At 47.8% G+C, this 23990-nt stretch overlaps 2 protein-coding genes across 14 annotated transcripts; both read left to right on the plus strand.

The window, feature by feature from the left end:
• On the plus strand, window positions 1-9337 carry SLC35E1 (solute carrier family 35 member E1; the record flags this gene model as incomplete). Of its 6 annotated transcripts, XR_014230281.1 has the most annotated exons (8): window positions 1-388; window positions 1714-1784; window positions 2179-2316; window positions 3014-3139; window positions 3632-3877; window positions 4353-6867; window positions 7003-7077; window positions 8677-9335. XR_014230281.1 is itself a non-coding variant. In XM_082331001.1 (7 exons), the coding sequence occupies 6 exons, from the start codon at window positions 1-3 to the stop codon at window positions 4584-4586; spliced, it is 1203 nt and encodes a 400-aa protein (XP_082187127.1). In that variant the 3' UTR covers window positions 4587-4601; window positions 4986-9337. The 6 variants fall into 6 exon arrangements, 2 of the variants coding, with proteins under 2 accessions (XP_082187127.1, XP_082187126.1); XR_014230278.1 differs by having other exon boundaries at window positions 7003-9337; XR_014230279.1 differs by having other exon boundaries at window positions 4353-5122; window positions 6744-9336.
• Window positions 9338-10508: 1171 nt separating this feature from the next.
• Window positions 10509-23910, plus strand: CHERP (calcium homeostasis endoplasmic reticulum protein). 8 transcript variants are annotated; one of them, XM_082331314.1, is made up of 19 exons: window positions 10509-10627; window positions 10713-10886; window positions 11458-11639; window positions 12396-12533; window positions 12767-12918; window positions 13283-13394; window positions 13746-13835; window positions 15046-15280; window positions 15625-15803; window positions 16225-16621; window positions 18578-18816; window positions 19635-19768; window positions 20046-20132; window positions 20430-20579; window positions 20711-20827; window positions 21317-21411; window positions 21525-21614; window positions 21946-22131; window positions 22906-23908. In XM_082331314.1, exons 1-19 carry the CDS (start codon window positions 10603-10605, stop codon window positions 22941-22943), a joined length of 2820 nt encoding a protein of 939 aa, XP_082187440.1. In that variant the 5' UTR covers window positions 10509-10602; the 3' UTR covers window positions 22944-23908. The 8 variants fall into 8 exon arrangements, with proteins under 8 accessions (XP_082187440.1, XP_082187442.1, XP_082187441.1 ...); XM_082331316.1 differs by having other exon boundaries at window positions 23324-23906; XM_082331315.1 differs by lacking the exon at window positions 22906-23908 and adding an exon at window positions 22317-22897.
• The last annotated feature ends 80 nt before the right edge of the window (window positions 23911-23990 follow it).

Raw genomic sequence — 23990 nt, forward strand, 5'->3', positions numbered from 1 at the left:
ATGGCGGCCCCGCTGGCGGCGGCGGGCGGCGGGGCGGCGGCGGCGGCGGCGGGGCGGGGGGGGCGCGGGCCGGCGCTGCGTGAGGGGGCGCGGGTGTCGGCGCTGTGCCTGGCCTGGTACGGGCTGAGCGCCGGCGGGAACGTGGTGAACAAGCTGCTGCTCGGCGGCTTCCCGCGGCCCGTCACCGTCTCGCTCTTCCACATCCTGGGGCTGTGCGGGCTCCTGCCGCCGCTGCTGCGCGCCTGGCGGGTGCCGCCCGCCGGCCCGGCCCAGCTGCCGCCCCGCGCCTACCCCCGCTACATCCTGCCGCTCGCCTTCGGCAAGTACTTCGCCTCCGTCTCCGCGCACGTCTCGCTCTGGAGGGTCCCGGTCTCCTACGCGCACACAGGTGAGGCCCGGCGGGGTGCCCTTGCGCCGATGGGGGCCGGGGGGGCGGCCCGGCGCCGGCTGTGCCCGTAGGGGGCCCGGCGTTTGCTCAGGCTGCTGCCCGGCGGGGTGCCCTGAAGCGCAGGGTGTGCTCGTACGGGTGTCCCGCGTGGCGCCCCGCTCTCCGCTGTGTGCTCGTACGGGTCCCCGGTGCGGCGTCCGGGTCCCCCGCGCATGCCTGTACCGGTGCCTGCTGCAGTGACCTGAAGCCCGGTGCGTGCCCCCGTGGGTGCCTGGCGCGGTGTCCGGTGCCCCTGTGGGTGCCCCTATGGGTGCCCGGTGCCCCTATGGGTGCCCTGTCCCCCTATGGGTGCCCTCTCCCCCTGTGGGTGCCCAGCGTAGTGTCATGTGTCCCTATGGGTGCCCGGTGCCCCCATGGGTGCCTGGTGCAGTGTCCTGTGTCCCTATGCGTGCCCTGTTCCCCTGTGGGTGCTCAGTGCAGTGTCCTGTCCCCCTGTGGGTGCCCGGTGCAGTATCCTGTGTCCCTATGGGTGCCCAGTGCAGTGTCCTGTGTCCCTATGGGTGCCCTGTTCCCCTGTGGGTGCCCAGTGCAGTGTCCCGTGCCCCTGTGGGTGCCCTGTCCCCCTGTGGGTGCTCAGTGCAGTGTCCTGTCCCCCTGTGGGTGCCCGGTGCAGTGCCCTGTCCCCCTGTGGGTGCCCGGTGCAGTATCCTGTGTCCCTATGGGTGCCCAGTGCAGTGTCCTGTGTCCCTATGGGTGCCCTGTCCCCCCATGGGTGCCCGGCGCAGTGCCCTGTCCCCCTGTGGGTGCCCTGTCCCCCTGTGGGTGCTCAGTGCAGTGTCCTGTCCCCCTGTGGGTGCCTGGCGCAGTGTCCTGTGTCCCTATGGGTGCCCTGTCCCCCCATGGGTGCCCGGCGCAGTGCCCTGTCCCCCTGTGGGTGCCCTGTCCCCCTGTGGGTGCTCAGTGCAGTGTCCTGTGTCCCTGTGGGTGCCCTGTGTCCCTGTGGGTGCCCGGTGCAGTGCCCTGTGTCCCTATGGGTGCCCTGTCCCCCCATGGGTGCCCGGTGCAGTGCCCTGTCCCCCTGTGGGTGCCCGGTGCCCCTGCGGGTGCCCGATGCAGTGTCCCAGAGCTCCAAGAACCAGCCAGCGATTGTGCGAGCGCCCAGCACGGTGACGAGGAGGCGCGGCCCCGCGTGGGCCAAGGTTATGGCTTTGGTGGGACCGGACCTGAGCCCCTCCTGCATCCCCAGCGCTCACCCTCTGCTGCTGGTGGTTAATGGAGGTGACCCAAGCTTCTCATCCCCACCGACATTTTCTTTCCGTTCTCAGTAAAAGCGACGATGCCAATATGGGTGGTTCTTCTTTCACGGATCATAATGAAGGAAAAGCAGACGACGAAGGTGCGGACAGGTTTGCTGAGGTTTCTTCTCTTGGTGGTGGTCGTGGTGTGCTCTGCTGGCTGGGATCAGGAAAGCTCAGGCTTTGGTTGGCTGGGTGAATTTTGTGGTTGAAATTAGATTATGCAGGTTTTACAAGTTCCTTTTCCTTTTGTTGTGAATGTAAAGAAAACACGTCTGAGCATTGGGCAAGGCGATGCTCTCGGACACGCTGGAGTTGTTACAGTGTGTGTTGTAGTCACGTAATTCCCTCAAAGTACAACAGTATGAAAGTTGATCCCTGGTTCTGTTGCTTTATTCTTCCTTCTCCTTTCCTCCCCAGATCAGCAGTACGTATAAACTCAGTTGAAATGAAAATTCTTAGACGATGAAAGCTACTCCTCTCTTCCTCTTTCAGGTGTACTTGTCTCTGATCCCCATAATAACTGGTGTCCTGTTGGCCACCGTCACGGAACTTTCCTTTGACATGTGGGGACTCATCAGTGCACTTGCTGCCACGCTGTGTTTTTCACTTCAAAACATCTTCTCAAAGAAGGTAATGGTTTCGCTGTTGCTAACATTGGGCACTAGCACCGTCCTTTAGCAGGACGGTATGTATTTTCCAGGACATATATATATATTTTTTTTTAAGTTGACTTTATAGGCAAAGGAGCCCAAAGCGATGGTCGGCTATTTTGTACCCCCGTTCCTTACGGCTCTTCCTACCTCTCCAAGTTGTTGCACTGAGGATTGGGCAGAACTCAGAGTTTATCCTGAGCCTTTTCTTCACTCCTCGGCATGGATTTTTTTTTTTTTTTTCCTGCTGACAGTTTGATAGTGCTTAAATTTAACAGTTCACGTGAAAGCTTTAATGTATCTTGCTGTATCAAAGCCTTTCTCTGGAGTGAATGAGTCAGTGTTGACGCTAGGCGTTCCTTGAAATCTTAGAAACAAAGTTAAAACGTATGTCTTGAATCTATTTAGTTACAAAATGATTTCTGGTTTGCAGAGCATTTTAAATGTATTACTATCATGTTAATACGAAGAGTCACCACTCAAGAAACTATTGTTTCTCAAATGGACATCTGTTTTTCTTTGGTCACCCTTATAGGATATCCATACTATAACAGTATTTACTTATTTTCATAATTTATCTGTCGTCTGAAGTTGTTACTGTTACGTGGCTCCTGAATCTCCGCTGATATCGCGGGCAGTTGCTGAAGAAAGGCTCTTTAATTGATGTTTTTTGTCAGGTGTTAAGAGATTCCCGAATACATCATCTTCGGTTGCTGAACATACTTGGGTGCCATGCTGTGTTCTTCATGATCCCCACGTGGGTTTTGGTCGACCTTTCTTCCTTCCTAGTAGAGAATGACTTGGTAAGTGGTGTATTTGGGAAACTGGTCACTATTAAGAAAGAAAAGGAAAAAAAAAAAACGAACAAACACCACCCATACAAAAAAAAGTGCACTTAAGTGTTTCAGTGTAGTTGCTCATCAACATGAAAGGAACTGTTGTGAAATACCTGCAAATTGTTTCAGAAAGCAATATAAAAAAATCAGCATTGTGTTTATGGTGAGACTTCACGTCAGGGTTAGGAGAGGTAGCTTACGCGACAGCGTAAATCTCGGGCGTTAGTAGCTGGAGACAGGAACAAATGCACCCAGAACGCGCGTTACAAGTCCGTAGAGAGATGTTTTCTCGGAGTTGGGAGTTGCGTAATGTAACGCGCTTTGGTGCTAGAGTTAAGTTGCGGATGTTCTTCCTGTCCGAGGCAGGTAAGAAGTGACTCAAGCTGTATTTGTGTTCCTTTGTCTCTTATCTGAAACCTGAGATAATTTTTTTTCTTGTACTGTTTGTCTTTATAACAGAGCACAATGTCTCATTGGTCCTGGACCTTGATGCTGCTTATAATCAGTGGATTCTGTAATTTTGCCCAGAACGTCATTGCCTTCAGTATCCTTAACCTGATCAGCCCGCTGAGCTACTCTGTCGCAAATGCCACGAAAAGAATCATGGTCATCACGGTGTCCCTTATCATGCTTCGCAATCCGGTCACGAGCACCAACGTCCTCGGAATGATGACGGCTATCTTAGGGGTCTTCTTATATAACAAGGTAAGAGGTTGATTTGTTCGGTTATTTATTCAGGAAGCTCACTTGAAACAGTCTAGTAGCTTTGAAGGATTTATTTATTTTTTTTTGTACAAGAAGTTAGCAGCTAGCAGAACAAAAACGTAGAACGCGTGGCATGAAGCGTCATCGCAGAGGAGGTACGTGCGTCACCCGAGCGACGTGCTCGGGTGCTTGGGCCAGGCCAGCTGTTGGGTCTCTAACAAACTTCAATTTTGATCTTAATATTTTCTTGAAAAATGAAGATGGGGAAGTAACTCACTCAAATCTCTTGAGCAAAAGAGCGGCTTACAGATTTGGCGTGTGAGAGGAATGAGGTTTTTATCAGGAGTCACTAATATTTTGAGACTCTAACAGGCATAGATAGTAGTGTAATTGTAAAACCATGTGCTTTTTTCTAGGTACGTGAATATGTTCGGTGATATCTAAGAAAAACATTCTTTCTTTCTTTCTTTCCCAGACAAAATATGATGCAAACCAAGAAGCAAAGAAGCAGCTACTTCCAGTTACAACTGGAGACCTTGTGAATTTGGACCGGCATCGAAACACTCCCGAAAAGTCTCAGAACGGACTTGCGGCATTTGCACAACATGGAGACTATCAGTATGGTCGAAGCAATATCTTAACAGACCACTTCCAGTACAACCGGCAAAACTATCCAACGACCTACAACTTAAATCGTTTTGATATATAGAATCCTGGCAAACAGGTATAGACTGTGATATCAAGGTGTCCCCAACATTATCAGAAACTTTTAGTACATCCATGAATGTAAAGCCATTTTATTGTACAGGTTTTGCAGAAGGGAAGATGCATGTGTAGTGAAAGCGGTACAGACCTTCAACTTCTGCTGAGCAGACCTTTAAACGTGAAACGGCTTAGATCTGACACTGGAACTAAATGCACAGTGTAGCTCTTGTACAGCGATTCGGGTGAAATGCACGTACCAAACTTCAAACATCTGCTGTCACTGCTCCTTTGCAGAGTCTGTCAACCGATCATTCTTTTGGCAGCTAAATTCGGGCCAGTATTTTATTTCCACGCTGGTAACATCACCTTTAATTTACTTCTGCTATGTTTTAATGATACTTAGGTGAAACGTTCAGAAAGAAGCGGAACTAAGGCGTACTTCTGCTTATCAGGATTTGTCTGTCTGAGGAGGATTGACTTACGTGTGTCGGTTGCAGATAGGTAGACCCGAATTCATCTCGAGCAACTGCGAAACTTCATGTGGGTATTAAGTACTTTTGTGCCTATGCCTTCAGTGTTTGGTGACAAACCAGAAGTGTTTCTGAAAGAGTAGACAGTAGAGAGAGTGATCTCTTCGAGAAGCGTACTTCAGGCATAGAGAAACAGAATTCTCTAAAATCACTGTTGTCCCAGTCACCGTAGATAACAAACGAACGGAGCTTAAGATCGTAATTGTTTGCTGAATAACGTAGCCCTGCGACTTCAGACGTTGCTCTTCCTTGGCAATACAGAAAACACCTTCACAAATAAAGTGTTTGGAATAATACGATTTTTTTTTTTTACTTGCTTCACACCTGTTGTTGCAAAACTCTTTTGTTGCTTTAGAAATTGAAAGGTTTAAGGTGTTTTCTTCTCAGTTTTATGCATCAATTATGCTCTCTTATATGAGTCATATATTATGAATGCATTAATTTGAATAATCATCATTCTTAGTTGTTTCTTAAGTCTATCTTTTTAGCCCCCAATTGGTTTTTTTACATTTCTTAATGACTTCTGTTGGAGTTGCTGTGTGCATTTAGCCTGACTCCCACTTTCTGCTGAAAGAAGTTCAGTTTTGTATCCTGCTCTGCTCCTGCAACTCCCCTAGCTCGAATAGTAAATTGTTAAGAAAAAACTATTTGAATCAGCAGTAAATGGATAATTTATGGTCAAGAAGAAGCGATGCAGTTAGTATAAATGACTGTACTTAATTCTAGACAAGTTGATTGTTGTGCATCAGATACCGCGTTTGTGCACGAAGGGAATGAAGCCAGTTGAACTTGGGTTTCGCTGAATCAGATTGTTATTGTTATTACTTTAGCAAAAGCGGATTTTAGGGGCCTTCTTTCCTTAACAGAAAAGCTGTTGTACAGTGAGATTTTTGATAGCGTAAGTATCATGTTTTTACTAGAGAGGTATTAGATACCAGTGACAAAATTTAGGGTGTGGTACAGAACACTCCCTCCACTTATTTATTGCTTTAAAAATGACCATTTCCGTGATGCGAGATGATGATTTGGCTCCTTTCTGGATAATAAAGACTTTATTTTTAAGTGCAAAGTCAACCTGATCTTATTCTTTTGGCTGCCTGCGGAGGTAGTTATGTAGACCAAAAGAGGAAACGGTCCTTCTGAGACTTCAGAGATGGGTTAAATATGCTGCTAATGTTTGTGAGCCAAACTTCCTTGACTTGGCTGGGGTTGAATCTCTTCATGCTAGCTTAGAACTTGGGCTTTTAGTTTAGAAAATCTAAATAGATTATTCCCTAACCCAGGTTAACAAGAACAAGATAATGAGGAAAAGCATTCTTTCAGATGAAATTTCTTTTGCCTGTTCCAGTATTAATTTATGTATAATTATTTCTTTTTAATATGAGGAAGTGCAAAATGTGTATTTCTAAGACTCGCTCCCCAATATTTAAGTGCTTTTACGTGCATGTAAAAAGGATCGTGTGGGCTCTGGGCTTGGATTAGGTTCTGGCTCTGCAAAAGACTGATTTGAGGATGAGAGATTTAGGCTGAGATTTTTAAGAGGGGCTGAAGTTCTCCAGCTGCTTTCAAAGGGAGCTCGCTGTAAACTGTTAGACTCCTGCAAACGCTTAATTGTGTTCTTTGTGCCTCAGTTTCCCATTTGGAAAATGGAGATGATTCTTCCCGACTTCACGGGGGGAGAAATACCAGCAAAAAGTAGCCGTGGGGCCCCCAGGGACGTACGGGCATAGCATGGGTTCATCTGGACATCTCCTGGTATGTCTGCCGCTGTACCATCTTCATACAACTTGAAGCGTTACTCGGAATAAAGCTCTGCATACTTTATTCACAGATCAGAGGCTTTATTAAATATATTTAGATGATTTCCTTTTAACCAGATCTTTTTTGCAGCTCTTTTCAGAGAACGCTTGCGCTGCACACTTCCTGTGGCGGGTCTTCAGCTCAGCTTTTTCTGTCAAGAGCATGGTAGGCGGTGAGGGCTTTCTGTTGAAAATACCTTGTCCTAAATTGCGGTCTGGGCTCGTGGCCTCGCTGTGTCTCTGAAACAGAACCATTGTACTCGCAGAGCAAAAAGGGACTGCCCCCAAAATCAGCAATTTAGGGCCCAGAGAGTGAACATCTTCCCCAGAAACTGCCTGACAGCGTTCCCGCTCTTCTAGTTCAGGTCTGTGGTCAACAGGGGTAATTTTGTATGGTAGAACATGTAATTAAAACAGTTAAGTGAATCGGTTGCAAGAGGTGGTTTTGCCGAGTACCTGAATCCGAGTCCTTAAGCAATATTGCCCACGTTCAGGTAAAGGAAGTTTCTGATACTGTTGTAATATATATTTTAATCTTGGACCGCTGCAAGATTTCGTTTGGTAAGGTGAAACCTTTGTTTTAACACGGTTTGTAAATTAATGACGTATTTAACTATGTACATAGGTCTGTAGAAAGTATGGAAACACTGGAATAAAAAGGGCATATCTAGACCATCGTGTATAATGACCCTGTTATTAAATCAAAGCGAAGGGGGTTGGTTTGGGTTTTTTCCTTGCAGGAAGCTTTGGGAGTGCCATGCGTTAGTAGTAATGGCCATTGTGAGAAATGGGATTAATGTTTTGGGTGTGATACCTCACCGGGTGGTTACGTAGACCGAAACTACGATGACTTGGATGCCATAACTAGTGTTAGGACACTAGTCGCTGGTATCCTTAGAAGTGTTTTGCTTTCCGTTGTGTATTTCTAACATACCTGTAAATACATCAAAAATTGGGAAATTCTTCCCCAAACAGTCCTGGATAGTTCTAGAAATACCAGTGTGAAAGAAACCGATCTCTCCTCACTACGTGTGGGTTTTCTGTTGATGGCTCCGTAGAGTATTTGGTGCTCTTTGAAGATCTCTTGAAAATACTTCCTTTCCAGAGTCAATTTTAGTACCCAGAAGCGATGAGAGCATCTTTATCATCTGGTAAAATGCTTGTGTTTTTTAAATACCTGAGTGCTAAATAAAACCGAGGCAATACTTAGGCTTTGTAGGTGTACAGTGATTTGTAAAAACAGTGTTGGTAATTTGGGGTCAACTCATGCTGATTCCTGAAGCTCAAGACCTTTTCTTTCCCGTGTGTGTTCAAACCCACGTTTTTTCTGATGTAGCATTTTGCAGCAGAAGAAACTTCTGCCATGTAGCTATTTGTGAAAAAGATGCAATATAAATAAAGGAAAAGTTATGTTTTTCTAAGGCTTCCATTTCTGAACCATGTTGTAAGCTGTTAAAAATAATTCTGGCATATCTTTGTGGTGATGGTACAGGCTGGTAAAACAAATGTGTTAATCCTGAGATCCCAGAGGTATGATGCAATCACATGATGTAGGTATGCGAGTGCAAATGTGCAGGTGGCAGTCACCACCCATCTTTTGTTGTTGGTTTTTTTTTTTAATGTTGGTACTCTATAAATTGATGTGAATATGGGTGGTTTTACCAAAAACCCCTGCCCTCCTTGCTGTAGGAAACCTGGCACTTAAGCAAATCAACACTTTTGTATTGTTTTCCTCTTCTTATCTCGACTCCGTCGCCATGTGCAGTTCTGGATGTGACTCAGCGGATCGCCTGCGACGCCCCTCCAGCCTGTCGATGCCGCCGCTGGAGCTGGGATCCCCTACGGGATGATGGGAGGAAACCACGCTGGTGGCTTCCAGGTACTGGGACTCTTTCTAAAAGAAATCAGGCGTTCAGACGGTTTCTGGCGGACACCTCTGTCAGGTAACTGCAGCTTTTGGGGCATTTTGTGGATAAATCGTTGGGGCGTGCTGAGGAACGCGGCGGCCTGGACGGCGACTGCGTGGGCTCCAACGTGCAGAGCAGTAACGTTTGTGCTGGGATGGAAGGCGGCAGCAGGAATCTTGAAAAGTTTCTGAAAAAATTATAAGTATGAGCTAAGATTTGAACTTACCTGGTCTTCTGGGATCTGTGTTAATTGACTGCAGAGTGATGTAGAATCACGATCAGTGTCTGTATTTGATTTTTTTTCTTTTTTGTGTGTTTGTTATTTGGATACACGGAAACATCCGTCTTTCTGAGTTCTTATATTCTGTAGATAATATAGTGGGGTCTTCATGGTATGTCTTGTAAAGAATAAAAAGCTCTGCCTTTTTGCAAGGATGTCTGTGAGTGTTCTCTGTGTGACTGGAAATCCTGTGAAGTGTAACTGAATGCCTGAAACGTTAGATGGTGATTACAGCTCCAGGTGAGTGTTGGGATCCTCAGGTTTGCCTTTGGCCTCTTACGATTCCCAGCTGACCACTTCCACTTGTAGATTCAGTTTTTCTAAAATTTTAAGACACCAAAGTTATTTGGGCCCCGCGTTGAGTTTTGATGTCTGGTTCTTATATAAATGGTCTTCAAGTCCGGTGGGTTTTTGTGGGGTTTTTTGAATCGTGTAAGTAGAGGGAGTTGAGCAATTTCTGCCGTGCCTCGTACCTCGTGACTGGGGCGTGAAGCTGATCAGGTGAGTGCCTTGCTTTTGAGGGAAATGTTTTCCTGAATCCAGCAGGTATGTAAACGTGGTGTATTTTTAATCTCATTTTGAAAGACAATGGACTATCAGGTGCAAAAGGAAAGCGAAGGTAAGAACCAGAAACGATTTAACATTGTAGTTTTAACTGCATGAAGAAATGAAGCCGCTTAAGGACAGCAATAGTGCTTAAGTATTACTTAAAACGTCCCTGCATAGCATCTGTGCTCTCTTTCCTTAGCAAGTGTATTTTAAGTTCAATTCGCTCTGTGCTGAGCGTCCTGCGCATCCGTGCTCCTTTTTACACCACGCCAACGCTCTACGTAGCTTAAGTGCTGCTGCAGTGGATTGTCCCCCGAGACGCAACAGCTGTTCAATGACACGCTTTCTTTTAATGCTTTCTTTTCATGCTCTCTATTAATTCCTGGCAACTGAACTGCAGCTTGGACGTGGTGTTTTACAAGTAACCACGTTATTCCCGAACTGGAGCGATCCGGCAGCTCTGCTGCAGGTTCCCGGGGAGCCGAGCGGGAGCGGGCGAGGCCTCGCACGCTGCCCCCCAGCCGCAGCTTCTCCTTCAGGGGCGGGCGGCGGCGATGCGTGGGCGAGCGCGGCTCCGCCAGCGGCGCGGCGCGGGGGAAGGGCGAGTCAGGAGCCGAGATGGCTCCTGCGGCGCTGCCGGAGCGGCCTGAGGCCGGGCCCCGCGGGCCCTCACACGGCCCGGCCTGGCCCGGGCCCATCCCCGGGCTCGGGGCCGGCCCCCGCCCCCGCAGGCCGCGGTGCCGCTGCCCGCTCCGCGCCGGGCCCGGGCCCGGGCCCCCCCGGGCGCGCGGGAGGGCGGAGAGAAAACGGCCGCACGTGCCCTGCGCCGCGCGCCGTCTCCATAGCGACGGGGGCCGTAAAGCGCGGCTGCGCCCGCCGCCTGGCGTCTCGCGGCACTTCCGGCCGGTGCGGCCTAGAGGCGGCGGCGGCGGCCCGGTCCCGTTGTCCCGCAGCCATGGAGATGCCGCTGCCGCCCGACGGTGAGCGCGGCCCGGGCGGGCGGGGGGGAAGCGGGGGGCAAGCGGGGCGGGGCCGGCGGGGGCTGACGGCGCTGCTTCCCCACAGACCAGGAGCTGCGGAATGTCATCGACAAGCTGGCGCAGTTCGTGGCGCGGAACGGGCCCGAGTTCGAGAAGATGACGATGGAGAAGCAGAAGGAGAACCCCAAATTCTCCTTCCTCTTCGGGGGCGACTTCTACGGCTACTACAAGTACAAGCTGGCCCTGGAGCAGCAGCAGCGTGAGTGGGGCCCGCGGCTTGTGCGGGGCCGGCGGCTCGGGGCCGGCAGGGCCGCGGCGGGCCCTGCTCCCCTCCCCCGCGGCCACTGGTTCCCGGCCCCGGCCGGCGGAGCCACTTTTCTCCCTCCTGGCCCCGCTCTGACCCGCCAGGACTGGTTTGCAGCCTCTTCCTGTCCTCTAAGCTCCAGGTAGTTGGCTGAGCCCGCCCGCGGCTCTTCACGCCCCCCCGGCTGTGGGTTTGGAGGTAGGCTGGGCTGCACCGCAGCTCCCGGCGGGTACCGGCGCTGCGGTGAGACGGAGTTCAACACCCGGAGCGCCCTCAGGAACGGGGCGGCCCCGCGCAGCAGCTCCGGGGGCTGGTCTTGTGTCGGAGTCATTCCCTTCGAAGTGCGCGAGGAGCTGCTGGTGCTCCTCGTTTGCACCATCCGCCCTCGACTGCACAGTTTTCATTTTGTGTTAAGCAGTTACCTAAAGAGCGAGGGTCTGTTTCGGAACCAGCACGGTTTCCGTGTGTGGGCTGGTGGTAGCAGATTTCTTTGAGGGTTGCTTTAAAAGTTTACTTTGTCTGATAGTGTTGTGCAAGCAAAGTCAAGATATCGAGGCTACCGCGCAGATCCAGCCGCTGCCGCAACCGTCTCTGCCACCGGCTGCACCCATCCCAGCTCCGCAGGGCACTCCTTCCGTGGAGGAACTTATCCAGCAGAGTCAGTGGAACCTGCAGCAGCAGGAGCAGCATCTCCTTGCTATGAGACAGGTTGGTTTAAGATAAGCGCTCTGCTGGTCGATCCTGGACTGCCAGTGCCTGTACAAATGAGGAGCGAAGGGGGAGAGGAAGGTTTCCTTCGGACTGATGGTGGCGGCATCGCATGTTGGTGAGGAGAAGGGAGTGCTGCTTTGCTTATTTTTGTTCTGTGGCCGCTGCTGTCATCTCCTAGGAACAAATGTATCTGATGCGCGAGCAAGATTGATCTTTGATTAAAACAGTTTATTTACTCTATGAAAAACCTTGTGGTTTGCAGAGTGGAACAAATTGTGATTGCTTTAATCTTCGTTTAATGCTGCAGGTTGCTGGGAACTGGAAGACATTCCAGGTTGTAGTATTCTAAGGTGGATTCTGATTGGGGGTGGAAGGGAACTGCGTACTTTGAACTAGTTGGTTTTTGCAGGCAACGCTTTGCTGTTAAAGCTACTGGGAACCAAACTGAAGAGTTCCTGGAGGAAAGCAGTATGCCTGGATTATGTCCTATACATTTAGGAGCTTCCTGCAGTTTTTTTTTTTTCATGATGGAGAGATTTTTAGAGGTGGAAATGAACTGGACTTTCCCTGAAGAACGAGAGAGTCTTCTCAAAAACAAATCACTGAAGCATTTATATGTGGTCACATTGCTTGCAAAAGGTCTTGGTCTTCGAGATAGCTATTTATGGCTAAGAGTACGGGGATACAGCAACTTAGTTCTTCAAAAGAATGTTGGGTGTAATATAATTCTTTTTTTTTTTCTCCTTTTTTCAGGAACAAGTCACATCAGCAGTAGCCCTTGCAATTGAGCAACAAATGCAAAAAGTTTTGGAGGAAACGCAGTTAGATATGAATGAATTTGACAACTTGTTGCAGCCAATAATTGACACTTGTACGAAAGATGCAATCTCAGTAAGTGATCTAAACCTGCACGGTTATTTGGTGGTGGTGTGAATTAAGCACAATTTGAACTTTGAGATTGTCTGTACAACAAACAACGGCTTTACTGTTGTGTTGTGTGCTAGGTAAGATGATAGCTATTAGTTGAAAAGTTCCCTTCTTGCAGTTATTTCAGAGTCCTAGGGAGTCCCTATGATGCGAACGCATTAGACTAACTTAAAATATTTTAAATTTGCTTTTCTGAGGCTGGCAAGAACTGGATGTTTAGTAATGCAAAATCTCCTGCACACTGTGAGCTGATGGCCGGGCACCTGCGAAATCGTATAACGGCAGAAGGAGCTCACTTTGAGCTTCGGTTGCACCTAATCTACTTAATCAATGATGTACTGCATCACTGGTAAGAATTAAATTGTGGTTTTCAGTTTGATGTTTTGATTAATTTGGTGAAGTCTCTCTCCACTAGACACATTGTTTGACTAGTGGCTTTTTATTTTTAATGTGTTCATTATTTTTAGCAGCTGTCTTAAGAAGTCCATAGCTGGCGCAAAGATCTAGTGCTTTAATAATCGAATTCAGCTTTTAGCATTTTTGTATTTTTCCTCCAGACCAGACTTTACAGTAAAAATGTAGAGGAGGGAGCTCTCTATTTTATGAATCCACTACTTTTAGTATAGCAGAAGTTGGGATGAATTGAATATTACAGTGCTCTTAGTGTTGTAGTGAAAGGCAGTAACTCTTCTCTTCCCATTCCTTTTTTGAAGCCAGCGGAAGCAAGCACGAGATCTTCTGGCTGCTTTACAGAAGGTGGTTGTGCCTATTTATTGTACCAGTTTTCTAGCAGTGGAGGAGGACAAGCAACAGAAAATTGCCAGGGTGAGTATCTGGTTCTGGTTTAACCGTGTGCTTTGCTTCGTTAGGTTAGCGCTAGGCAAATTCACAAATAGGAGGATGGGAGAGGACCACTGAGATTTTTCTGGTGTGATTGTCTTCATAAAGCCTGTTACAGGCTGTGCTTTAATTCATGTTTAAACTAGAACTTAAAAGCACCTAGGCTTTATTTAAAAGTTATCGTAACGATGAATGCATCTGAATCTTCAGCGGTTCAAAGACCGGTGCTGAAATCCTAGGTCTTTTAACAAAGCTAGAGACGTAAAAATGCTGTGCTTCAGTTTTTCTTTTCTTGTTCATCACTTCTAAAAACCTTTCACTCTTGGATTTATGCAGCTTCTTCAACTATGGGAGAAAAATGGGTACTTTGATGAGTCAATTATTCAGCAGCTACAGAGCCCGGCTCTTGGACTTGGCCAGTACCAGGTTAGCCACAAAAGAAAAATAACACTTTTCTTATTAATGTAAATGTTTTGAAAACAAATTTCGGAAAAGCTTTCCTCTTTTGAAAGGTAAATATTAATCTCCCCCCTGCCTTGAAGTCGTTTACAAAGGATTACAAAAATAATGTAAAACATAACCTTGTTATTTCAAACATTCAATAATCCGGCTGCTGATAACGATCCCGGAAAGTCTGTTTGCATTTGTAACTCCTGCAGTCACGTTACATACTTGATGGTGTGTTCTCTTTTTATGGAAATGAATGTTTGGTAAAACGGAAACTAAAGAAGCCATAGCTTTAAATTGTATACACTAAGGATAAAAATTGTTGTGGCAGCAGGAACTATTCATTTTTAGCATTAATAATGAATGCTGTTGATTTTAGCTGTATTTGAAAGCTAGGCATTAGTACAGACGGAGGATTCTAGCCTGCAGAGAGTATTTTGGAAATCTTCACAGAGCTTCCCAGTGTGACTGGGTTCTTCTGCCAGCAGGTTATCCTGCGTCCTCTTGCGTTTCTTGGGAGGGGGCTGCGTTGGGTCTGGCTGAGGTGAAGTTAAGTTTCCCCTCAGCAGCCCGTGGCGCTGTGCTTTGTGTTGCTCGCTGGAAGCGCGTTGGTAACACCCCGGTGTTGTGGCCGCTGCTGAGCGGTGCTCGCGCAGCGTCAAGGCTGCCTCTCGGGAGGGGACGCGGCCCGGACAGCTGGCCCAGGCTGGCCCGGGGGTGTTCCATACCATACGCCGTCCCCTCGGTGATAAAAGCCAGGAGAAAGGAGGAGGGGGAGGCATTCCTTGTTTTTATGGCATCCTCCGGATGACATTTTATTTTCATCCTCCGGAGCAACCGCTACGTGTGCTGGGGCCCTGCTTCCCGGGGGGTGGCTGGACATCGCTGCTGATGGGAAATAGGAATAAAATCTTTTTGTTTTCAGTTTGCTTTTTCCGCGCACGGCCTTTGCTTCTGCTTTCATTAAACTGTCCTTATCTCGACCCACAAGCCTTTCGTTACGTTTCCTCTCCCCTGTCCGGCTGAGGAGGGCGAGTGAGAGAGCGGCTTTGGTGGGCACCTGGCGTCCAGCCAGGGTCAACCCGCCACAGGGGTGGCGAGCAATTTAGGAGATTCTGAATGAGCAGATAGGATAAGCGGTTTAGGTACGGCATTAACTTGTTCCTCTTAATTTATCTCGTTTTATCAGGCAAATTTGATCACTGAGTATGCAACGGTAGTGCAGCCTGTACAAGTAGCCTTCCAACAGCAGATACAGAACCTGAAAACTCAACATGAAGAGTTTGTAAACAGTTTAACACAGCAGCAGCAGCAACAAATACAAATACCACCACTAGAGAACGAGGTGAAATCAACACCCCCCCCTCAAGCCCCCACAGCAGCACCAGCCTCGGCTCCACCATCTGCTCCAGTGACACAAGCAGGTACTGACCTGTTCTGGGGACCTGTGCAGAAACCAGTGGGTGGCAACGTTGTGAGACCTTTTTTGCTCCTTTTTTAGTAGCAAGGTACTGTGCTGTGCTGGTTTGGTGCAGGCAAAAGCCTGAAACTGTTTGGAGGCTTGCAGCTGGCGTGGTCTGATGCTGGAATATAAAAAGAACCAAAGAGATGAATGTTAAACGGATCAGAAATCCTCTCTCCCAGTAATAGATTTCTGCAGAATGTTTATTCATCCAACAAAATTCAGATGGAGCCTGTTGTAGGCGTGCTGGTGTTTTATTAACTACATGTGACCTGGATGCTTATAATAGTCTCCACTTTGTTTCAGATGATGGTAAATCTCAGCTGCCTCTAGCTGGTTCTACAGAGTATGACACCACAGGGTCTGGAGTGCAGGATCCTGCCTCTGGTGGGCCACGTGGCCCTGGATCTCACGATCAGATTCCTCCAAATAAACCGCCCTGGTTTGACCAGCCTCACCCTGTTGCACCGTGGGGTCAACAACAGGTAAGAAACATCGTTCTGAAACCAGATGCGGAGGGAGGTGCAGGTTCAGAATGACCATCTTGGCGGTAGAAGTGTGGTGAAAAGCTGTGAAAGTTATAAATCCGGATCCAAATGCCAAGCTTTCTCATTCTGAGCCCAGTTAAAGGCAAAGTATAAATTGTCTTTGGCAGCCATCACAGTTGCCCTGTGAACAAGCAGAACAAGAAATACTGTCTTGAGTACAGAGCTGTTTGGTTCAGTAACAGTTTGGCCTTTTCCTGTCTTTTCTCTGAAGCTGCAGTTGTTCAGACCTTGCGTTCAGAAAGTTCTTTCACTTGGGCGTGTTGCCTGCGGGCTATGTTTACTTTAAAAAGGCAGATTGTTTTTATTGCGGTTTTTATTTTTGTAGCCGAATGACCAGACTTCTTTTCTTCACCACTAGGGACCACCTCATTGTCCTCCGTGGAATAACAACCATGAAGGAATGTGGAACGAACAGAGAGATCAAGGGTGGAACAATCAGCGAGAGACACCTTGGAACAACCAGCCCGATCCTTCTTGGAACAACCAGTTTGAAGCACCGTGGAACAACCAGCATGAACAACCTCCATGGGGTGGGGGTCAAAGGGAACCTCCATTTCGAATGCAGCGGCCACCTCACTTCAGAGGCCCATTTCCTCCACATCAGCAACATCCCCAATTCAACCAGCCCCCGCATCCGCATAATTTCAACCGCTTTCCACCTCGCTTCATGCAGGATGATTTTCCACCTCGCCATCCCTTTGAAAGGCCTCCTTATCCTCATCGTTTTGATTACCCCCAGGGGGATTTTCCTCAAGGTAAAGTGTGTACCAGGCCAGGTTTTCTTATGTTGCGATGCTGATTGCCATTACAAAATTATTTAGTGCTTTGGGGTGACAGCTTATTCTTGGTGGACTGTTGTGGTTTTCCTGAGAAATGCTGACTTTGGGGGCTTGGGAAGCTACTGCTAACAACTCAGTAGGAAATCCATGCAGAGTTGGATGCTTCCTTGCTTTTTGAGTCTTCCTTCTCTAACGGATGCAGATAACTAGAAATTGTAATCCAAACTTGAGTCGGCATCTCTACAGGCACCCCTGCTGTGACTATTTCACTCTAAAAATAGTAAGCTCAAAGGTGAGAAGCAGCTTTTGCTCGTAAATTCGATCTGCTGCACGTCAGGCCATAGATGAGGGCTTTTCAGCTGTGCCCTCCATAGATGGAGGAAGTCAGAGGAAGCCAGGCTGGAGGCATTTGTTCCTGTGCATACATTCATCCATGCCCTTCTTCTCTTCTCTTTATTTTTACTGAAAAGCTCTCTAATTATCTGCCTCAATGTTGTGTGGCTCGGTAGCGTCTGATGGCATGATCCTTACCTCCAGTTCTCCTTCTCCTTTGGTTTGCTCTCTTGCTGGAGCACGGGGATGTCTGAGCGTGCAGCCAGTGCACTGCTTGCCTGGCCTTTGTGGCTCGGGTTTGGCTGCGGCTCCCTCGTGAAGTCGGGTATAGATCTGCCCCGATGTAGTTTCTATTTCATGTGCAGAAGTTACGATTATTCTGGAATGATCCTTATCGGTGTAAAGTCTAAAGATCGCTGTGGTTCTGTATGATAAGCCACTTAAAAGAGCAATTATGTTGCCATGTAGGAGCTGCTATTTTGAGCTTAAAAGAATCTCAATTCCCCAAGTTCAAAAAACATTGAAAACCAATGAATTAGAGCTTATATATTTAGGATTGTGATGAACTTCTCAGTAGAGATTGTTCTTTTTTTTCTTTTTTTATTTTTCTTTGGTTTTGTTGTTTGTTTGGGTTTTTTTAAGGGTTCTGGTAGTGAGGAGGGAGAACAGCTTTTCTTGTCCTGGGGGAGTTACGGTTTAAGCTCAGAAAAGATGCACTGTTCTGGATTGCAGTGGCAATCCAAAACATCTGTTGTTTCATGTAAAGTTGTTGGAGGAGGGGACCTACTAAAACAGATGGCTGAAGTTAGGAAAGCGGTGAAGCAATGACAGCGCAGACTGTGTTCAAGTTCTGATGAAGACGAGGCAAATAGTCCTGGCCGAAGACTGGGCAGTGGCTATAATGGCTTTTCCTGGAAAAACTGTTGGTCCTGCTGCAGAAGATGGTGATTTTCCGTCTTGCGTTTTTCTCTGTGTAGTGCAATGAGTTCCGCAGGGTATCCTGGCGTTCGTGGCAAATGGCTCGTCCATCAGGGCTTGGATGGATGTCATTCGCTTCTCTATTTTAACAGGATATTGTCTCTACCTCTTCTCGAAACGCCTCTTTAATCAAAGTATTTTCTTGTCACCTACTCATGTGAGTTAATTCCCGCCATATTTATTTCTTTATATATGTTGATGTGGCATAGAGACAGAACTAATTACAGGTCCGTGCTAAGGCATGGTTGTGTATTTAGGCTTCAGAAATAGATCCCACCAGTAGCTGCCCCGCTGCATCTGAACCCTTTTGTTCTTGAGCCTATCTTTCTTGTGGTACGTTTTGGCCGCAGTATGTCCCAAAGTAAGCAGCGGCTTAGGGTTAAAGTATCCTGTTGTCATGAGAGCGGTTGCGGTGGCCAGGGAGGGAGATGCACCGCAAGATATTCATGACTGTGGACCTGTAGCCAGCCGCTAGTTCTTCAGTTCTGTTGCTTTTCTGGATCTGCAAGGCTCTGGGTGCCAAGATTGTTTTTTAGGATACTTGCACTAATTGAAGCACATCTCTGATTGCCTTCCTTTCTCTATAGCTAAATAAAACATTTTAACCCTCCCACTCTGCAGAAATTGGACCTCCTCATCATCATCCTGGTCACAGATTGCCTCATCCTGGAATCAGCGAGCATCCTCCCTGGGGAGGGCCACAGCACCCTGATTTCGGGCCTCCCCCGCATGGATTTAACGGGCAGCCTCCTCACATGCGGCGACAAGGCCCCCCTCACATGAACCACGATGATCCTAGCCTGGTGCCAAACGTTCCCTACTTCGATCTTCCTGCTGGACTGATGGCTCCGCTTGTAAAAGTAAGCGCTTGCGATGGGCCCTGGCGAGTAGGATTGAAAGATCAAAATCCCATGGTCGATATTAGGGACGGTTTAACATGGACATTTATCGTTTCAAATCCTTCCATCCAGCAACCATTAGCCGAAGTTCTTGTAGGGTTTAGAAGGGCAGGAGCGGGGGGAGAAGGTAGTGAAAATGGTAACACTTCTGCGTTGCGTGCCAGTGAAAGCTGGTTGAGCTCATATATGTGAAAGACTACTTTACTCTTGAAAATCTTACCCCCGTTTCTAGAAAATAGAAATCCCCGGTGATTTTTTCAGATGGCCAGAGGGACCTTGCAGTTCTGATGTGGCCACCGTGTCCTACAAAGATGTTTTGCCACACTAACGTTACATATACAAACAAAGAATGAGAGGGAACAGGAAATGTATAGATCCCCAAAGATGCTGATACGGATACATATATGCGTTCTGTGTTTGAGGTGAACAAATAGGTCTCTTCCATCTCTGACTTTGTGTTACTCTCGGCATACGCCAGCTTTTGCCAGGCTTCCATCCAGCCACTGTTATCACAAAGGTGGATAGAGGAGATCTGCGTTTTATCTGCCTGGCGATCCAGTTAATGCTGCAGCATGTGTAGTGCTGGCTTGTCTCATAGCACCCCAAGTGGGACTCATAGCACGAGAAAGCGTTGGGTCATCTGCAGAGTCCTTATTTCTGGACCGTTTTTTATCCAGTAGTGAAATGTGAGGTTCCATCACAGTTGTATCTATATTTATCTCTTCAGGGAGCCACCCCATGACACGTGACACGAATGTAATTTGTTTTGTTTCCGGCAGCTTGAAGATCATGAGTATAAACCTTTAGATCCTAAAGATATACGTCTTCCACCCCCAATGCCCCCCAGTGAGAGACTACTGGCTGCGGTTGAGGCATTTTATAGTCCACCATCTCATGACAGGCCTAGAAACAGGTAAGAGTAGGTATAGCTAACGATATGGTAAGGAAAATGCCCTAAGAAGCTGTCTCAAACCACGAAGTGCCGTGCTCTTCCTTCGCCTGTGTCTTGGTTCTTCTAATGCTGAAATGAGTGCTCTTGCTGTATTTTAACCTGCACACGCTGTTTGACCTTACGCTGAGATTTGTGAGACCTTTGTTCCCTACAAAATCTAGCGGAAATCCTGACCGTCTCCGTTGATCAAAGTAGAATTTTACAGATGTCGGTTCTGTGTGTGGTTGATTTATTGCAGTGAAGGCTGGGAGCAGAATGGGCTGTACGAATTCTTCAGAGCTAAAATGAGAGCGAGGCGGAGGAAAGGTCAGGAGAAGAGAAACAGGTGAGAGATCCCATCTGCTGCCTTCTGACGTATGCTGTTGGTGTGGAAGGTGCTAGGAAAACCTTGGGCTAAATGCAGAGGGAAAGTCTGTTCCGTGCTGATGGAATAACTGAGTTTCAGCTGGCTGGAATTTCTGTCTAATCTGCAGAATACAGTTTTTGCCACACTCAAGTTTTCACTGGATTTTCTGCAGAAATACGGGGCTTGTGTGGAATTTGAATTTGATCAGAGGTATATTTGCATTTCTCGTGCTTCTCCCAGGAGTTTCACTGGGTTTCTCTGCTTTTATCTGTGCAGTGGGCCTTCTCGCTCTCGCAGTCGGTCTAAAAGCCGAGGTCGCTCATCCTCCCGGTCCAATTCGCGATCTTCAAAATCATCTGGCTCCTATTCGAGGTCACGATCTCGCTCTTGCTCTCGATCACGATCCTATTCACGCTCTCAGTCCAGGTAGAGTGCAGTGGGCTGAGTCTTGGGAACTGGGGGGGTGGAATAAAACCCAGCCCTCGGGGCTGAAGGAGGAACCCTGGACGTTGCTCTGGTAACTTCGGCGTCTGACCTCCTGTGCTCTCCCATTCCAGAAGCCGGAGCAGGTCCCGCTCTTCTCACAGCCGCTCGCGATCGCGGTCGCGATCAAGATCGAAATCGTACTCGCCAGGAAGGCGGCGCCGGTCCCGGTCTCGCAGCCCCACTCCTCCGTAAGCTTTTGTTCGGCTGTTTCTGTTTTCACCTGGCTTGTTTGGAAGAGTACCAACAAGGGTGCTTTTCTCATAAGCTGGGTGTAATACGCATTTCAGCAAATAGAAAAGGAGACGGAAAGCAGATCTAGAAACGATTCGTATGCTGCGTGTGCTTATAGAGAGAGAAGTACTCCGTTGTGGCGGCTTCGTGTTGTAACAAAACACTGTGCAGCCATGAAGGCCTCGCGTGCCTTCCTAGGGCGCAGGAGGAATCCTCCGAGTACTCGCTGCGTTAGGAAGACCGTAGTGTTTGATTTCCCTTGTACCGAGAAGCAGGCAGGGTTTCTGGCACCTTTGTAACTCCATAATGTAATAGCTTCATAAAAGAATAGCTTAGCAGAGTGGATGGGATTATATCGGGTGTTACTGTTTAACAGAACATAAAGGACCTCGCTTTGTGTCAGAACAGGATCACGTGTTCTTAATTTGTTCTTTTTATTCCCTTAGTTCTTCTGCTGGTTTGGGCTCCAGTTCTGGGCCTCCTATACCAGAGTCAAGACTTGGAGAAGAAAATAAAGGCCATCAAATGCTAGTGAAAATGGGTAAGGTGCTGTTCTGGAATCTTGTGCAAGCCGGGAAACAAAGTCAGGCACCAGACTCTTGGATAGAAGTAATTAATGCCTGTTCATAAGTAGTTATCCCTTGGTATTCCAAGGTCAGCGTAAGGACATTCAGAGACGTAAGTATCTAGACGATGGAGCAGTGGCGGTAGTTGCCTTCTGGGAAGGAGATGGAAGACAGGGAGGTGAGTTCGGCATCACAGAGAACTCCCCTCCCCGAGGCGCCGCGGGTCCGCGGCGCCGACCGGCCGGGCTGGGCTTGCGCCGCCTTTCCCCTCGCCCTCTTAAAAGCGTCTAGGGGTAGCGCTGGTGTTGGCCAGCTGCTGGGCTCTCCGCCTGTTGATGCTTTTGTAATAAAGGGGACAGCGCGTGTGCTGTTTCAGGCTGTCTGTTACCATCCTGCTGTATCAGATCGATGCTTGCTTTGGTTGGTCCCAAAATGTCTGTTTGTCCGTCTGCAGAGTTCTAGTAATAAAAGAATAGTTACAGGATTGCAACGGTGTGTCCCTTCTGCAGGCTGGAGTGGATCTGGTGGGCTGGGAGCCAAGGAACAAGGAATTCAGGATCCGATTAAAGGAGGGGACATCCGAGACAAATGGGATCAATATAAAGGAGTGGGCGTTGCGTTAGACGACCCTTACGAAAACTACCGCAGAAATAAAAGTTACTCGTTTATCGCACGCATGAAGGCCAGAGATGAATGTAAGTGAACGTTTCTAAGCGTTTTAAAAACTGTGCAGACCTGATAGCGATTTGGTCCTATTTACTGTAGCCTGTAATCCCAAATCACAGGACTAGTAACTCTTAATTCTTTCTATCGTGACGGCTACAGTAAAACAGGTAAGTAGCTGCGTCCTCTGATTAACCCAGCGCCTTTTCCTTTTTAGCAGTTGCGTTGTATTCTGGTTTCTGAAACATTAATTCATGAGCCCGTTCTGTGTAAGCCGCTTCCTGGCTGCGCTGCCGAGAGCCTGCGTCTCGGAATGTTACCCCCCAAAAACCAGGAGCAATCCCAGAGGTAGCGGAGGGAGCCGTGCCGCAGGAGGGACGGTTGTGGTTGGAACGGTGTTAGACCACGCTTACGCCTTGGCCCTGCCCAGCTCCCAGTTTCCTACCGTTAGCGCTGTGTTCTGCCACAGCCAGAACCGCTAAAGAATTCGCTGTAGTGCAGGAAGGGTTCAGGAAAAGCGGAGGGGCTGCTTAGGGGATGAAGACAGCTGCCCAGATGACGGATTTTTGCAGAGAGTCTGTGTTAGGTAGAACCACCACGCTTGCCACTGCCTAAAAGGAAAAAAATTGGCATGCTAAATGAAAAGTCACTTCTGGCTATGGCCGCAGTAGATCTGTGTAATAACATGGTGCAAATAAAGCCCGGAAGGAGAAACGCCGTAGCGCCAGAGCCCTCGTTCCACGAAGCGTTTCAGACAGCTTAGGTAACTGCAGAATGTGTAAGAACTCTTTTCCCTATTGTTTCAGTGAAGCGTGAAACGCAAGACCCTCCACCACCCGAATAAGACTCTCTGAAGAAAGATGTCTTGCATCTTCTACAAAACATTAAACTTGTATAAATCCGGATTAAAGTCTGGAGGAAGTGACAAATGAATTACTTTTAAAACTATGGTGAAAAATGGAAAGCTATGACATGTACTTCAACACTTGTCGTTTAGTGTTTAAAAAAGGCCAGTCGTAACTATGACATGTCTAGCACGTTTAAGAATTTCCATTTATTTTGCAAAATTTTTTAATTAGCTGCCCATTTGATACTCGAATTAAACCCCGGTCAAGCTATCCCCGGTGCAGGATTGTGAGGCATTCATTCCTGTGGAATACAGACGTTATCTGATGTGGTTGTATGTTCTCCAGTTCCATAATGTATGTTTATTTCTCTCAAAAGGTTAATTCTATTTGAAGTGGAGGGGTGCTGCCTTGGGATCAAGTCAGACTGATGCTGAGCAGTGTATCCTAATGTCTAAATGGGGAATGAAGCATCTAGTTCCAGTACAGGTGACCTAGGAGCACTGTGCGAGCTTGTTAGAACCTACCACACAACTTAACGCCCCTACACACCAGCTGCTGCAGTCACAACTCTGCTCAGAACACGAGGGTTCACTGCTCTAGCTTTTCAAGCGCTCTAAGGGATGTTCAATGCTTTGTACCGGAAGACATTCTTTAAGCTTTTTATATTTTTGTATATACCCTTTAATAAAAGCTAATTAGTTGACTAGAAGAGAATCCACGTTCTCTGCTCTGCAAGTTTCTAACAATGAAACGTTCTTGGAAACTTCCTTTAATCTAAATGAGAAAAAACCAACCCTTTTGTAACTGTTTCCAGAGACCACCAGCTAAAGGTGTTAGGCCCTTGCACTGCACTTCCACTCCAGAGGTCTGCGTGGTGGTAACCTCTTCCAGAGTCGTTTGTTTGTATAGCAGAAACCCTCTTCAAACCATGCAGTTAATATGGTGAAATACCAGTTTGTTCTAGATCTACTGTAGTTGTGGAACTGTAACTGTCTGTGAATCAGCATACACCACCTGTATGTTACCAACTTGTGAATTTTATT

This window comes from Platalea leucorodia (genome assembly GCF_965183815.1).
Source record: "Platalea leucorodia genome assembly, chromosome: 21".
In the NCBI taxonomy this organism is placed as follows: Eukaryota; Metazoa; Chordata; class Aves; order Pelecaniformes; family Threskiornithidae; genus Platalea; species Platalea leucorodia.